This window comes from Abramis brama (genome assembly GCF_963993115.1).
Source record: "Abramis brama genome assembly, chromosome: 6".
Classification (NCBI taxonomy): domain Eukaryota; kingdom Metazoa; phylum Chordata; class Actinopteri; order Cypriniformes; family Leuciscidae; genus Abramis; species Abramis brama.
In genome coordinates, this window is record NC_139968.1 from 44,218,184 (window position 1) to 44,232,503 (window position 14,320).

Below are 14,320 nucleotides of genomic sequence, written 5' to 3' on the forward strand. Positions count from 1 at the left end.
TTATGAGGAGGAATATCCTCCAGTGTGTCTTTCACCCCTAGCTCACCCAGGATGGTGCATGTTCACCGGTATGCACCTGGCACCGAGGGACTGGGTGTCCAAACCAGACCCTATTTACTGGAAGTCTCGCCCCCACAAAATGCACTTTCTCTGGGCTGGGTCAGGCGGTTTCCCCACCCGGTCTGACCACCACGGTTCCCTGGTCTGTGTTCCTTGTCCAAGCGGAGCATTGTCCCACCTCCACAAAGACCGAAAGGTCCGTTTGAGGACCGACTTTGCTCCAGACGGAGCTCCAGCAGTGGCGGACAAATCCGAATCTGGCCCAGGATGGGCCACCCTCCTTGGGCTGGCCATGCAGGGGAGGTCTGACTGCATTGAGCTTCCAAATATATCACAATATTTTGGACATAGTTCTTTTTTTTAGGAGGAATTTCCTCCATTGTGCCATTCACCCTTAGCACGCCAAGGGCGTTGCACCTTCACTTGGATGCGCACCGGTGGGTCATCAAAAAAATGTGCTTAATTGACCAATCCCCATGATTCTGTTACTAGTTCTGGAATGTGTGGTTGTCAAGCTAGCTGTCAGGATTCTAACTGTTACAACATGTGTTGTTATGGAAGTTTCAGAGTGGAAAAAGTAAGTGGATCAGTTTACCCCCAGCTGGTTCACTTTACCCCCTTGATTTCTCTGGTCTGTCTCAGTTTACCCCTAAGCTGGGGTAAAGTGAGACACAAGACCACTTTTTAAAAAACAATCATATTTTCACTGCCCTTCGTCCTGAATACATTCTAATAATTTCCATTGCTAGGAAACATCCTGAATTAATAGGAAATGTGTAAATTTGACTGATATATCATTTTAGCTCACTTAGAGGGGAACAAATGTAAAAAATGTCTCACTTACCCCACTCTCCCCTACTATGCAAACCTCCAATTACTAAATATGTTAAATAAAACATCCCTCTATATGACGCATCTTTGTCGGGAAATATAAAACATGTTTTTTAAATAATATGTAACTTTCTTATATTATTTAGGTTACCAATATTTCCTGATATTTATGTCAATATTTAACAGGCATCTGTGGTGTTTTGCTGACAGAAGTGCTCAAATAAACACGCGCGTCTGTTACAAAATGGAGGTTTAAGACTTGAAATCATTCAGGGATGCTTGAACGCAAACCAACAAGTTTCTTTCCGAGACACGCCACCAAACCTCTCTGCAAGTGCCTCCGATTCCAACTCAGCCTTCATTCGGTTCTCCCGTGACCTAGCATCTGTTTATTAGGACATTGAGCGCCAAAGCCATCAAGTTATTCTCACATGAGCTCATTAAGGACAATTAGCATGCTAGTCGTAGCGTAGCGAACTCACCAGGTGGCGGTGGACTCTTGGCCTGCAAAGCTTGATTGGTAAAATAACGGAGTTCAGTATTCAAAAGGTTAAGCATGAGTGAAAACGCTAAATTAGAGAGCGTCAAGGGATTAAATACACTGTCATATCGGACGTTTGACAATCAAACCACTTTCAGGGTGTTTTGCGTTGACATTTGGCGTTAAAAAAACCTTAGTCAATCTAAAACGGATATTCCGGGATTACGCTTAGATTGCTTTTGTCAGGCTTTATCAAATTACATTATTAGAGCATCATTAAACTGGAGAAAGGTTCAAAGGTCGCTGATGAATTTATTACCTGTTTCACACTCGTCTGTCCTTGTGACTTCAGGCAACTCTCATTTGCAAATCAATTTGTGTTTCATAAAAATCTTTATTCATAAGACAAAAGCACAGAGCACTTAGTGTGACATAATTCATAGCAACAGAGCATTACACTCGATTGCAAACACAAACCAGTTCAGGACATCCAGGATGTTTAATCCTCAGTTTATCATGTATTGTATGAGTCTGAAACCGGTTCCAGTCTTCATCTGGTCCAGGTCGGGGGTGTTTGGGGTTTTTTCACTTTGCCTTTTTGCCCTTCGACCTTTTGTTCTTCCCTCCAGCTTTGGATGATTCCTCCTGATAAAAATAAATCATAAAAGAGAAGTAATAAAACTTGTGTATAAAGGAAATCTGAAATGAAACTGAGAAATCTATAACATTATATATATATATATTTTTTTTTAATAATAATGTCAAAAACATACATTTGTTTTTAACCTTAAATTTCACTAAGATGCTATAGTGTTAAAAAAAAAATGCTCACGTCACCCATGAATGTTCAGTATTAACAATTAAGCAACAAAAACTAGCTATAATGCCAAACAATATTTTTGCTATAGTTTATTTTTGTGGGCAAGAAATCAGCATATCTTTTATTTATTAGTACTTAACATGATATTTCATTATAATGTTGGTAACACTTTACAATAAGGCTCATTAGTTAACATGAACTAAGAATGATCAATACTTCTACAGCATTTATTAATCTTAGTTAATATTAATTTCAACATTTACTAATACGTTATTAAAATCAAAGGTTGTATTTGTTAACATTAGTTAATGCACTGTGAACTAACATGAACAGCTGGATTTTTATTAACTAACATTAGCAAAGATGAACTAATATAGTAACAAATGCTCAGTTAATACATTAACTAATGTTAACTAATGAACCTTATTGTAAAGTGTTACCGTACTGTTTATAAATCTCGTCAATGTGGGCATCACATAAAAAAGTGTCAATGTAGATATCAAGCATCTGAGATTAGTTGTCATTGTTTCTGAAGCGAGTCTTGATGAACATCTATTTGATTAAATAATATCTAAATCATACAATCAAAAGTAATTAAATAATCACACATTTGTTTTAAGAAGAATTAGCTTGATTAAACTGAAGGGTCGGACATGAAAACGTGAGAGTGTGTTTTAACACGATTAAGGAGAACGAAAAAACGCCTTCAAAAAGGGTCAAAATGTACAATTTCCTTAATCAGATCCAGTGAAAAACTGGTTTCTTACATAAGTTTTCAATTCATTCATTCGAGGATGAAATTTTGCATTGCTGATGTAATATAAAGCAACTGTGCCACAAATCATGGCATTGGCATTTTTACCAATTCATCCTCAACATGTGCGAGTATAAGGCTTGTTAACTTGCTCCGAACTGTTTTCTTATTTAAATGGTGTCTCTAGGGACCCAATAGTGTCCAAATGAATGAGTCTATTTTTATGAACCCAGGCGTGACGTCTCCGGCTATTCTGCTCAGCAATGGTGTTATTATGCATTGTATGTTAATGACTGTAGAGCCGCAGTGGACAGAACATAATGATCAGGCGGCTCAAACTGTGTTGATAACACAACATTCATCCTCACACTGACAGAACAGCGTGACGTATCCGCGCCCGAGGCATGCACAGCGTCAGGGAATCAATGTCTATGATCATGTGTATTACTCAGGCTGAAACTACACACACAAAAAAGAAAATCACAAAAAAATGATTCTTGCATTCTTTCTTGAGGACAAAATGTGCACGACGCAATCAAGAACTACAGTCAAACCAAAAATGATTCAGACACCAGATATCATTTTTGATTTTTTTTTTTTCTAATGTGTGCAGGACACTATAGTTCATTTATGTAAGTGAGGACAGCAAAATAATGTGACATATTATACACAATACAGTGATTACCAGTAACATTTATAAAAAATTGGGACCAAAAATGATCCCGACACTTTGAGCTGATCATGCTCTGCTGAAGTGTTTTTTTCTTCTCAACCGCAGACTGAACAAAATGAAGGGTAACTTGGTCACTGGTTGAGCTAAACTGGTATTATCTAATTGTGTAGTTACATTTAACAGCTGACAGATATTCAACATAATTCATGTGTGAGACAGTCTAACAGAAGGACGGACAAAACCAGTCAAATATCAACTGAGTTCTGCTCATATTCTAGTACCATTTTCTAAATTATAGTGAATAAACTGTGATAATGTGTGAAATGTTGAAGATGTCTGAATACATTTTGGTTTGTACAATATGCACGCAATTACGGCAGTGAGAACGAGTTTTTGAGCTTTTACAAATTAACTGACATTACAGGGAAGATGCATTAATGCATTCTCTACGGTTAGTGTTGCATGGACAATTCCTCTCTTGGCTAATGCATTTTAAAGCAGTGGTTTGACTTTACATTCACTTACTGTTATAGTTCTAGAGTGGAAGAACAAAACAAATTAGCCAAAAGCTCAAATTACAGTGATTAAGGTTTTTTATTACAAAAGATACACTAGTCTTTAATAGGCATGCTGGTCGTATCGAGGCTCTCTGGTGGTGCACGGCAAAAAATGCTTTTCTTACTTAGTATTTTGTGTCTAGTTTCCAGTCCTAATATCGAAACATTCTTAAAGGGGACATATCATGCCAAATGCACTTTTTTAGCCCTTAAATGCATTTTGTTGTATATTTGGAGTGTTTAGAAGTACAGAAAATATGAAATTATTCTCTTCAGGTGCTTCGTTGATATCTTTATATTCTGTTTTGGTCATATTTTTCAACCTGTTCCGATTTTTCTGTTCTCTATGACGTTTTTTGAACTATTACGTCACAGTATTTGCAGCGGAACTGCCAAATAAGGACATTGACTTCCGGCCCAACACTTCCAGCAATCCGCCATTTTTATTTCTCGCTGCAATTTTGTAGTCCAAGCTCAAGGATGCAGAAGTTACGAGAGGGTAAGTTAAAATGTTCGGTTGTTGGATGTAGTAACCCACACGCTTCATTACACCGTCTAATGTAGATGAACTGCCGCGCGTGACAGGGCGCATGTTTAACTGAAAGAACGAGTAGAGAGAGAGACCCCGGTCGCGCGCGCACTCTCTCTCTTCAGAGCCAGGCAAAAGTGTAAACAAGACTTCACCGTCTCCAAACTAGACGCTGTCTTGCTCTCTCTCCCTCGCACATATTAATCAAAATAAATCGACACGGTGGTAAAAGGTATGAAGTGTCTCAATTGTATTTAAAGAGACCGCACCAAAACGAGTTGCTCTCAGACGCACATCAGAAAAGGGGTAGAAAAGGGGCCTGTGGAGCTATAATAATGAGGAATTCAGACCCAAGCATTGCAGTTCCGCTTTATATAGACTACAAATGTATGATTTATATGTAAAAATGAACAATTTAAAAGCATGATATGTCTCCTTTAAATGAAGAAGCATTTACTAGATGAGTAAAATGACATAAGAAATTCTATCTTGTTTTCCAATAAATAAAAAAAATCTAAATTAAGTGAGTTTTTGCTTAAAACAAGCTAAATTATCTGCCAATGGGGTAAGAAAATAATCTAGTTTTCCAATTAAATTAAGATTATTTTTTCTTTTCTTTTTTGTTGTTTTCTTTTTTTCTTAATTAAATTAAGATTATTTTTCTTGTTTTCCATTTGAATTAAGATTATTTGTTCTTGTTTTCCATTTGAATTAAGATTATTTTAAGATTATTTGTTCTTGTTTTCCATTTGAATTAAAATAATTTTTCTTGTTTTCCCCTTGAATTAAGATTATTTGTTCTTGTTTTCCATTTGAATTAAGATAATTTTTCTTGTTTTCCATTTGAATTAAGATTATTTGTTCTTGTTTTCCATTTGAATTAAGATTATTTTAAGATTATTTGTTCTTGTTTTCCATTTGAATTAAGATAATTTTTCGTTTTCAATTTGAATTAAAATATTTTTTCTTGTTTTCCACTTGAATTAAGATAATTTTTCTTGTTTTCCATTTGAATTAAGATTATTTTTCTTGTTTTCCATTTGAATTAAGATTATTTTTCTTGTTTTCCATTTGAATTAAAATAATTTTTCTTGTTTTCCATTTGAATTAAGATAATTTTTCTTGTTTTCCACTTGAATTAAGATAATTTTTCTTGTTTTCCATTTGAATTAAGATTATTTTTCTTGTTTTCCCCTTGAAATAAGATTATTTTAAGATAATTTTTCTTGTTTTCCACTTGAATTAAGATAATTTTTCTTGTTTTCCATTTGAATTAAGATTATTTTTCTTGTTTTCCATTTGAATTAAGATTATTTTTCTTGTTTTCCATTTGAATTAAGATTATTTGTTCTTGTTTTCCATTTGAATTAAAATAATTTTTCTTGTTTTCCATTTGAATTAAGATTATTTGTTCTTGTTTTCCATTTGAAATAAGATTATTTTAAGATAATTTTTCTTGTTTTCCACTTGAATTAAGATTTTTTTCTTGTTTTCCATTTGAATTAAGATTATTTTTCTTGTTTTCCATTTGAATTAAAATAATTTTTCTTGTTTTCCATTTGAATTAATATTATTTTAAGATAATTTTTCTTGTTTTCCACTTGAATTAAGATTATTTTTCTTGTTTTCCATTAGAATTAAAATTATTTTTCTTGTTTTCCATTTGAATTAAGATTATTTTAAGATAATTTTTCTTGTTTTCCATTTGAATTAAGATTATTTTTCTTGTTTTCCATTAGAATTAAGATTATTTGTTCTTGTTTTCCATTTGAAATAAGATTATTTTAAGATAATTTTTCTTGTTTTCCACTTGAATTAAGATTATTTTTCTTGTTTTCCATTTGAATTAAGATTATTTTTCTTGTTTTCCATTTGAATTAAAATAATTTTTCTTGTTTTCCATTTGAATTAATATTATTTTAAGATAATTTTTCTTGTTTTCCACTTGAATTAAGATTATTTTTCTTGTTTTCCATTAGAATTAAAATTATTTTTCTTGTTTTCCATTTGAATTAAGATTATTTTAAGATAATTTTTCTTGTTTTCCATTTGAATTAAGATTATTTTTCTTGTTTTCCATTAGAATTAAGATTATTTGTTCTTGTTTTCCATTTGAATTAAGATTATTTTAAGATAATTTTTCTTGTTTTCCACTTGAATTAAGATTATTTGTTCTTGTTTTCCATTTGAATTAAGATTATTTTCTTACCCCATTGGCAGATAATTTAGCTTGTTTTAAGCAAAAACTTTTTTAATCGGAAATAAAGATAGAATTTCTTATTTAATTTTACTCATCTAGTAAATGCTTCTTGATTTAAGAATGTTTAGATATTTGGACTGGAAACTAGACAAAGCGGTGTTGGTTTGATGGTTCAACTAAACAACTTCTGAGGCTGTCGAGTTCGGAAACAAACTCATCCAGTCCACAATCAAAGGAACTACAGAAGTCCACGGCTTAAAATAGAAGTGGAAGAAGAAAGGTGTGTTTTTAGCTGCTTCTAACGCCAATCACCGTAACGATGTGATACCAATTTCAAAGACATGCCACAAAATAGGATCTCGCGCTCATGAAACGTGCCAGCTTTGGTTTCCTGCGCTTGTGTTTTCCTCAGCCATGTGATGCTGCTTTAATTGAGTCGAGGTTTCTGAAATGAATTCTAGCAAAATCTTAAACAATCATATCACACATGCGTGTAATTGTATGTCTGCATATAAACCGAAGCGCCCCTATTATGCGGGTAACCATAGCAGCCCCACAGCTGTGCGCGAGTCCTCATTTGCACAGAAATGAAAGAAAACAACAAACAAATGAATCCTCAGAAGAAGTCAGGCGCGTGCCGGCAAATCTCCTCAGAACTGCTTTTTGTGTGACCTTATCACTGTGATTGTTGGACACTCAAGAGGAGAGCTTCTCTTCATATAAACTCACAGAAGCAAACAAAAAATTGAATGTTGAACATTTAGTACTCAAAAACGGCCCTGAGACAAAACTACAAACGCGTCAACAGAAACCTTTGCAAGAGGGAAAGGTGGCAGAGCTGTTTCCAGTAAAAAGCATGCTAGAACAGAATGATTTTCATGATGATGTTTGGTTTTCTCTCAGGGTGTTTGGCATGGTAATGTGTAATGCAATGTTGATATATTTGATATCTTGCGGGACCAAATACGGGATTTTCCACTGCCAATACACACACGACATGCTGTACAATATATCAGACATGAATTACAGATCTATACAGGTGGAGCTGGGGAAGGTGGAGGGTTTTCTGAAAGCGCACTGCACTGCTAACGCAAATGCTGACCAGGTGTATGAAGGTTGAACATGCAAACTCATTGGCTACTGATTAGGCTTGCTACGATAGTCGGTGTACAGAACCAACACCGGTATCATCACTTGCCCACCGCGGCAACTCACCCCACCGTCGATTAGATTCTTTTTTAAAAATAAAAGAATTTAGTTCAGTTAGAGAACAGACACTACAATTAAAAACTGAACGTGTTGTAAGAATTGATAAATTAGGAAATTCCAGACAGTCTGTTTTGGGGGTGGCCAGGCCCTGAGAGGACAAAAGGACCTCTCTGGAGATTATCATTTGAACTGGCCCTCGTGCATCATCGAGACGAAAGTCTCACCTCCGAGTCATCCTAATCTACATCTCCTTCCCTCTCCCCTCACCCCCTCTCTCTCATGCTCAGATGATCACCTGGTTTCTCCTAAGAAAATGTATAGTTTAATGTAAATGATTATCACAGAGTATTTTCATGTTTGGTATCATTTAAAATGTCACAGTGCGACTGGTACAAATTTCCTATTTCCAGAATAAGTAAAACACAAGGTAATAAGGTTTTTGAAGGTTTATGGATAACTAGCATACAAGGAGGGGTTGGTCTCTCAAGCAAATGGTCACACGCCCCCAAGAGGTGCTACAGTGTACCTCTGAATGCAAATTTCTATTGTTAGCACATGGTTCCAGGTGAAAAGGTTTGTCTATTTAAGGAAGTGCAGCAGGGAGATCAGGGCCTTTTCTGTACCTCAGATCGGTCCGTGAGGTTGAGAGTGAGAGCTCTCAGCCTCACGTATTTCTTAATGTTGGGTATGCATCTCTTTTCTTTATTCCAGAGAATTTGATGTTTTGTATCGATTATCTTTGAAATGATTATGAAATTGGCATGATACATTTACCTGACATAATAAATTGTTACATTTGATTATTCTAACTGACTTTGATATTATTTTCATTGAAGAGTTAAACGGAATAGTCAAACATTCACTCACTTTTAGTGAGGCACAGATATTATTAAAACCTTTCATTTATGGAGTCAGATGAATTAACGAGAGAATACATAACTAAATGTATTGTAAATTTAACCAACCAATACTTTGCACGAGTAAGGACAGAACACGTGATAACCTTCCCTGTGTATTGGCGGACCGGCATATTGGACCAATTTCACGGGCCTTACAGTGTCTGCTTAATAAACCGTGAGTTGAACTAGAGTCGCAGCACAGATCAGCAGCAGGAGTCAGACTTCATTAATCACGAGAGTGAGGAGCTGACTGACAAGATGATGGCGGAATATTTGGTGGAAAAGCGCCTATTTAAAGGGGTGGTTGATTATGATTTCACTTTTCTAACTTTAGTTAGTGTGTAATGTTGCTGTTTGAGCATAAACAACATCTGCAAAGTTACAACGCTCAGAGTTCAGAGCAAAGGGAGATATTTGCTTTTAAAGAAATCGCTTTTTAAGGACTACAACAAACGGCTGGTAGAGACTACACCACATTCCTCCCGGGTTAGTGACATCACCAACCCTAAAATTTACATAAACCCCGCCCCCGGAACACGATTTATAGATTATCAAGACAGAATATGCTAATCAATGACTAGAAGATAACTACACATCAGCTACATACATTCATCAACTAACCATTCAGAAATGTTGTCTACATGTTGTCACTTCTTCTTGAGTTTGACTTCTTCTTTCATCATTGTCTGAATCCGGTTTGAACATACATTTTCAGTGCATGTCTGTGTGAGTGCAAGCTGTTGAAGCTCCACCCCCTGTGCCGGGAGCAGCAGCTCATTTGCATTTAAAGGAACAGACACAAAACGGTGCATTTTTGCTCACCCTCAAAAAGTGACAATTTTAACGTGCTATATAAAAATATCTGTGGGGTATTTTGAGCTAAAACTTCACACACACACTCTGGGGACATCAGAGACTTATTTTACATCTTGTGAAAAGGGCATTATACCACCCCTTTAAGCGAATTTGTCATTGTACTGTTTTGTTGTTGTGTTTTTCATTAAGAATAATAGGCTAATGAACTCACAATTCAAGCAATCCGCCCCCAAACTGGCGCTAATTTGAAAGCGAAACTAAAATGCGCACGTGTCCACGTTCATTCCTATGGAAAAACGCTCGCTCTGCTCTGCACCATTATGAACGCACATGTGGAGACTACAGTACCAATCAGCTGTGCCCTATAGATAGCGATGCGACTGCAAACAGACTGAGTTAAGGACCTGTAATCCTGAACCTGAGTTTCTGTATTTGCTGAATATCTGCATTGTACATGTTTGTACATTAGTCTTACTGAAGTGTCTGTGTAACCCTCCTGGATAAGGATGTTCCTGGCACAGTTGTTGATGTGTTTGAAGCGGTCGGGTCCCAGCAGAATCCCACCGTACCATCGAGAGACCACCACCAGCACGTTACGCACATCCAGGATCTGTGAGACAGAATGATCAGCAAATGTGAGCGGTGTTTGCCACAGTAAAAAAAACTACATTTAATGAAGCATCACTGACCACGTTTACATGCAACCAAATAATCCGTTAGTAATCGGATTTACGGCTCAATAGGACTGAAAAGCCTTGAAATATTCGTAAAAATGTAAAAATATCGATTCCGATTTCAAGCTCGTGACATATAAACATAATGTCACATGTTTAGCATTCACGTAAACACTAATCAGATTCATCAATCGGAATGAATTCAGTCCGATTGAAACAGAAGTTGTGCATGAAAAGATTCACAAATGTTTCCTTCATGCCACATTTTCCCCAAGACGGCACGTAGCCTGTCAGTCCCTGTTTGGGAAAGGAGTCGCTTAAAGGCGCAGAAAAGACAAAATATGGCCTTTGAAAAGAATGACAGCTCTCAAGTGCGTTTCCAGTCCTCGCTCGTTGTTTTTTTCCCAGCGCCGCAGGGATGAGGCTGGGTGAACGCCGGAGAGAAGGGGAAAATCACTGCCATCTGCACATGCCACCTCTATTAATAGTCTTTTCTCTTTCAAACATGCCGTCACATTCGGAAAACAGGAAATAGTGGGATGAACTCCAAAAGGCTGAATGATCGCATGTGAACGGCTGTTCGTTTTCATTGGAATGTTTTCATTCATGCACCGAGAAAAAGCTCTCGAACAGGCCATGTTTTATATTTTTATAGCATTTTTCCCATCGAATCCTTTCGAAATTTTGACGAGGCCTGAAAATTTATTCAGACACCTTCAACATTTCTCACATTATCACAGTTTATTCGCTATAGTTTAATAAAATATGAGCAGAACTCAGTTGATATTTGACTGGTTTTGTCCGTCCTTCTGTTAGACTGTCTCACACATGAATTATGTTGAATATCTGTCAGCTGTTAAATTTAACTACACAATTAGATAATACCAGTTTAGCTCAACCAATCACCAAGCAATGCTTCATTTTGTTCAGTCTGTGTGTAAAAAGAGCATTAGCAATTAAAGAAAACACACTTCAGCAGAACATGATCAGCTCAAAGTGTCTGAATCATTTTTGGTTTATAAATGTCACTGGTAGTCACTGTATGAAGAATATTTGGGTGTAATATGTCACAGTTTACTTTATTTTGCTCTCCTCACTTACATAAATGAACTATAGTGTCCTGCACACGCTAGTAAAAAAACATCAAAATTTAAATCTGCTGTCAGAATCATTTTTGGTTTGACTGTAAAAAGCATAAAACAATAAATGAAATCGTTTCACTCGGATGCGAAAAGTGAAGTCGCTGGAGTACCTGTGCAAAATTAGAGATGACGTGTCCGTCAACTGAAACTCATAATACATGATGTTCCAATCAAAACCACCTGTGACAAACTAAACCTCACTTCACTGAAGATAATTTGAAAAACGCCACCGCAGATGCTCCGTTTTCGCTGAGGTTATTGACGGAAATGCTGTCTCGAGATTACAGTGTCATGTCGTATTTCACACTGGAGGGTTTTGATGCCTTTAATCAGAGAAGGGGAGATAAGAGGAAAGATTATGGAGGAATGACATATCCGTGTGCAAATATCTGACATCGCAAGAATGGAATTGGGATCAAGACAGGAGGAGTGCATGGATAATCCCACAGCATATCAACAAGCCTGCTAAAATGATCCATTGACTTTGAATACGTGCGCAGCTTGAAGAACGCTTCAAGATCACGTGCTTTAAACCACTGCTTCCAGGCAATGCTGCCTTTACTGAGTCCTGCAGGCACAGAGTTTAGGGGATATACACTTACTACTGGGCAAAAGTGTAGAATAATTATGATTTTTTAAATAGTTTTGAGAGAAAAATGAAAAATACAGTAAAAACGGTGAAATAATATTACATTTTGAGATAACTGTTTTCTATTGGAATATCTTGAAAAATTTAATTTATTATATCACAGGAATAAATTACATTTCACAATATATTCAAATAGAAAACAACTCTTTTAAATTGTAAAAAATATTTCACTATATTACTGTTTTTACTGCATTTTTCCTCAAATAAATGCAGCCTTGGTGAGCATTTTATATACACTACCAGTCAAAAGTTGTAGATCGCTAAGATTTTTAATGTTTTTTTTAAAAAGTCTCCAAGGCTGCATTTATTTGATCAAAATAAATAAAAATAAAACAGTATTGTTAAATATTATGACAATTTAAAATAACTGTTTTCTATTTTAATATATTTTAAAGTGTAATTTATCCCTGTGATCAAAGCATCATTACTCCAGTCTTCAGTGTCACATGATCCTCCAGAAATCACTCTAATATGATGATTCATTCCCGTGAAAATTCAGCTTTGCATCACAGGAATAAATTTCATTTCACAATATATTTAAATAGAAAACCACTCTTTTAAATACTAAAAATATTTCACAATATTACCGTTTTTACTGTATTTTTCATTAAATAAATGCAGCCTTGGTGAGCATTTTATATATTGTAAAATATATATTTGAACTGGACATTTCATGTTCTTTGGTTGTATAATGGTTCTTATGCTTTAGCTGTATGGAAAAGACGGCTTGAACATCGTTTAAATGAAAGACATGTACATTTTTGGGTGAAACTTTTCAAATAATTAAAGAACTGAACAAAGAAAACCCAACAGAACTCATAATATCTTGATTAACATCCACTAGCCAATCTGTCACCTGACGCAAACACACATGTACCTGCAAAAGATGCAGCAATCGCCCCCCCGCTGCGGTTTCTCCATCATCCTCGCAGTCCTGCAGGAAAGAGCTTTTATCCTCCAAGTAGATCCTGATGAAAACATGAGGGGATTGTGAAATAAATGTCGGAAAACCTTCATGCGAACCCTCAGTGGCCACTTTCCTCAAAACAGCCCTCAGTGACTTTCACTCGCATTATAATTGTGTTTGCGAGGCGTCTGCGGTTTTGTGGTTGTGAGTGTATTTCAGAGTGAAATAGGAAGAGGATTTGGATGAGGAATAGTATCAGGCACAGGGAGGAGTGTGGGAAATTAGGACGCCCCGCTGAGGTTTTCTGGCTCGACATTGAGGGTTTTGAGACCACAAGGTCCATCATTTGGGGAATAGTTGTGTGGAGTGAATGACACCCAGTGTTGACAGTCAGTTCGCTAACAGCCAACAGACACATCGCTGCCCAGAGAGACCTTTCACCACACACGGCTCATCATATGGGAATGGAGAATCTCATGTGAATAAAGTGGCCAATCGGTGTCGAGTCACAGTGGAAATCAAGTCTCCTATTAACCCTCTGGTGCTCTTCGTGTGTCGTCAAAAATGACAGATTTTTTTTTTTCTCAATGAAATGAATGTACTATATTTTAGTTTGATAATGTTTTTTATTTAATATTTTGTATTTTTAGGGGATTCTATGGTACTAAATTATGTTTACGTTATATTTATAATCCATTTATTCACTTTTTGAGCATTGACCTGAAAATATATTTCCAACTTAAACTGGCGTAAATCTTGAATGTTTTAGAGCAGTTTGATCTCTTTTCAAAGACGACACTTGGCAGATTATTGCTGACGTGAAAAATGTTTTAAAAAAGTTACAGAATTGTACATTTATTGTTATGAAAAATGCTATTTTCAATTTTTATATGAAATATATATTTTCAAAAACACGTTTTACTCTAAAACTGCAAGAAAATCAAAGCCATAAACCCAAACAAGTTTGAGATCTCAAAAAATGATCTTTCAGTGAGATGTTGTTTGGCCGCAGTACCAAACACTTCCACTAGATGAAATTCGTCTCCATTCATTTCCAATGCGCTCATTTCTGACCTCGAGGAGCACAAGTGTGACTAATTTTTTCAGGACCATTTAACC

At 36.0% G+C, this 14,320-nt stretch overlaps 1 protein-coding gene across 5 annotated transcripts in view; it reads right to left on the reverse strand.

The window, feature by feature from the left end:
* Nucleotides 1-1,746: 1,746 nt before the first annotated feature.
* impact (impact RWD domain protein) overlaps nucleotides 1,747-14,320 on the reverse strand; it is a 52,915-nt gene continuing 40,341 nt past the window's right edge. For all 5 annotated transcript variants that reach the window (XM_084116772.1, XM_084116769.1, XM_084116771.1 and 2 more), the window contains 3 exons: nucleotides 13,172-13,262; nucleotides 10,305-10,439; nucleotides 1,747-2,017 (listed from right to left, as the gene is read on the reverse strand). In XM_084116772.1, the coding sequence (XP_083972898.1) occupies nucleotides 1,958-2,017; nucleotides 10,305-10,439; nucleotides 13,172-13,262 (286 nt within the window). In that variant the 3' untranslated portion in view covers nucleotides 1,747-1,957. The remainder of the gene's footprint in view (nucleotides 2,018-10,304; nucleotides 10,440-13,171; nucleotides 13,263-14,320) is intronic.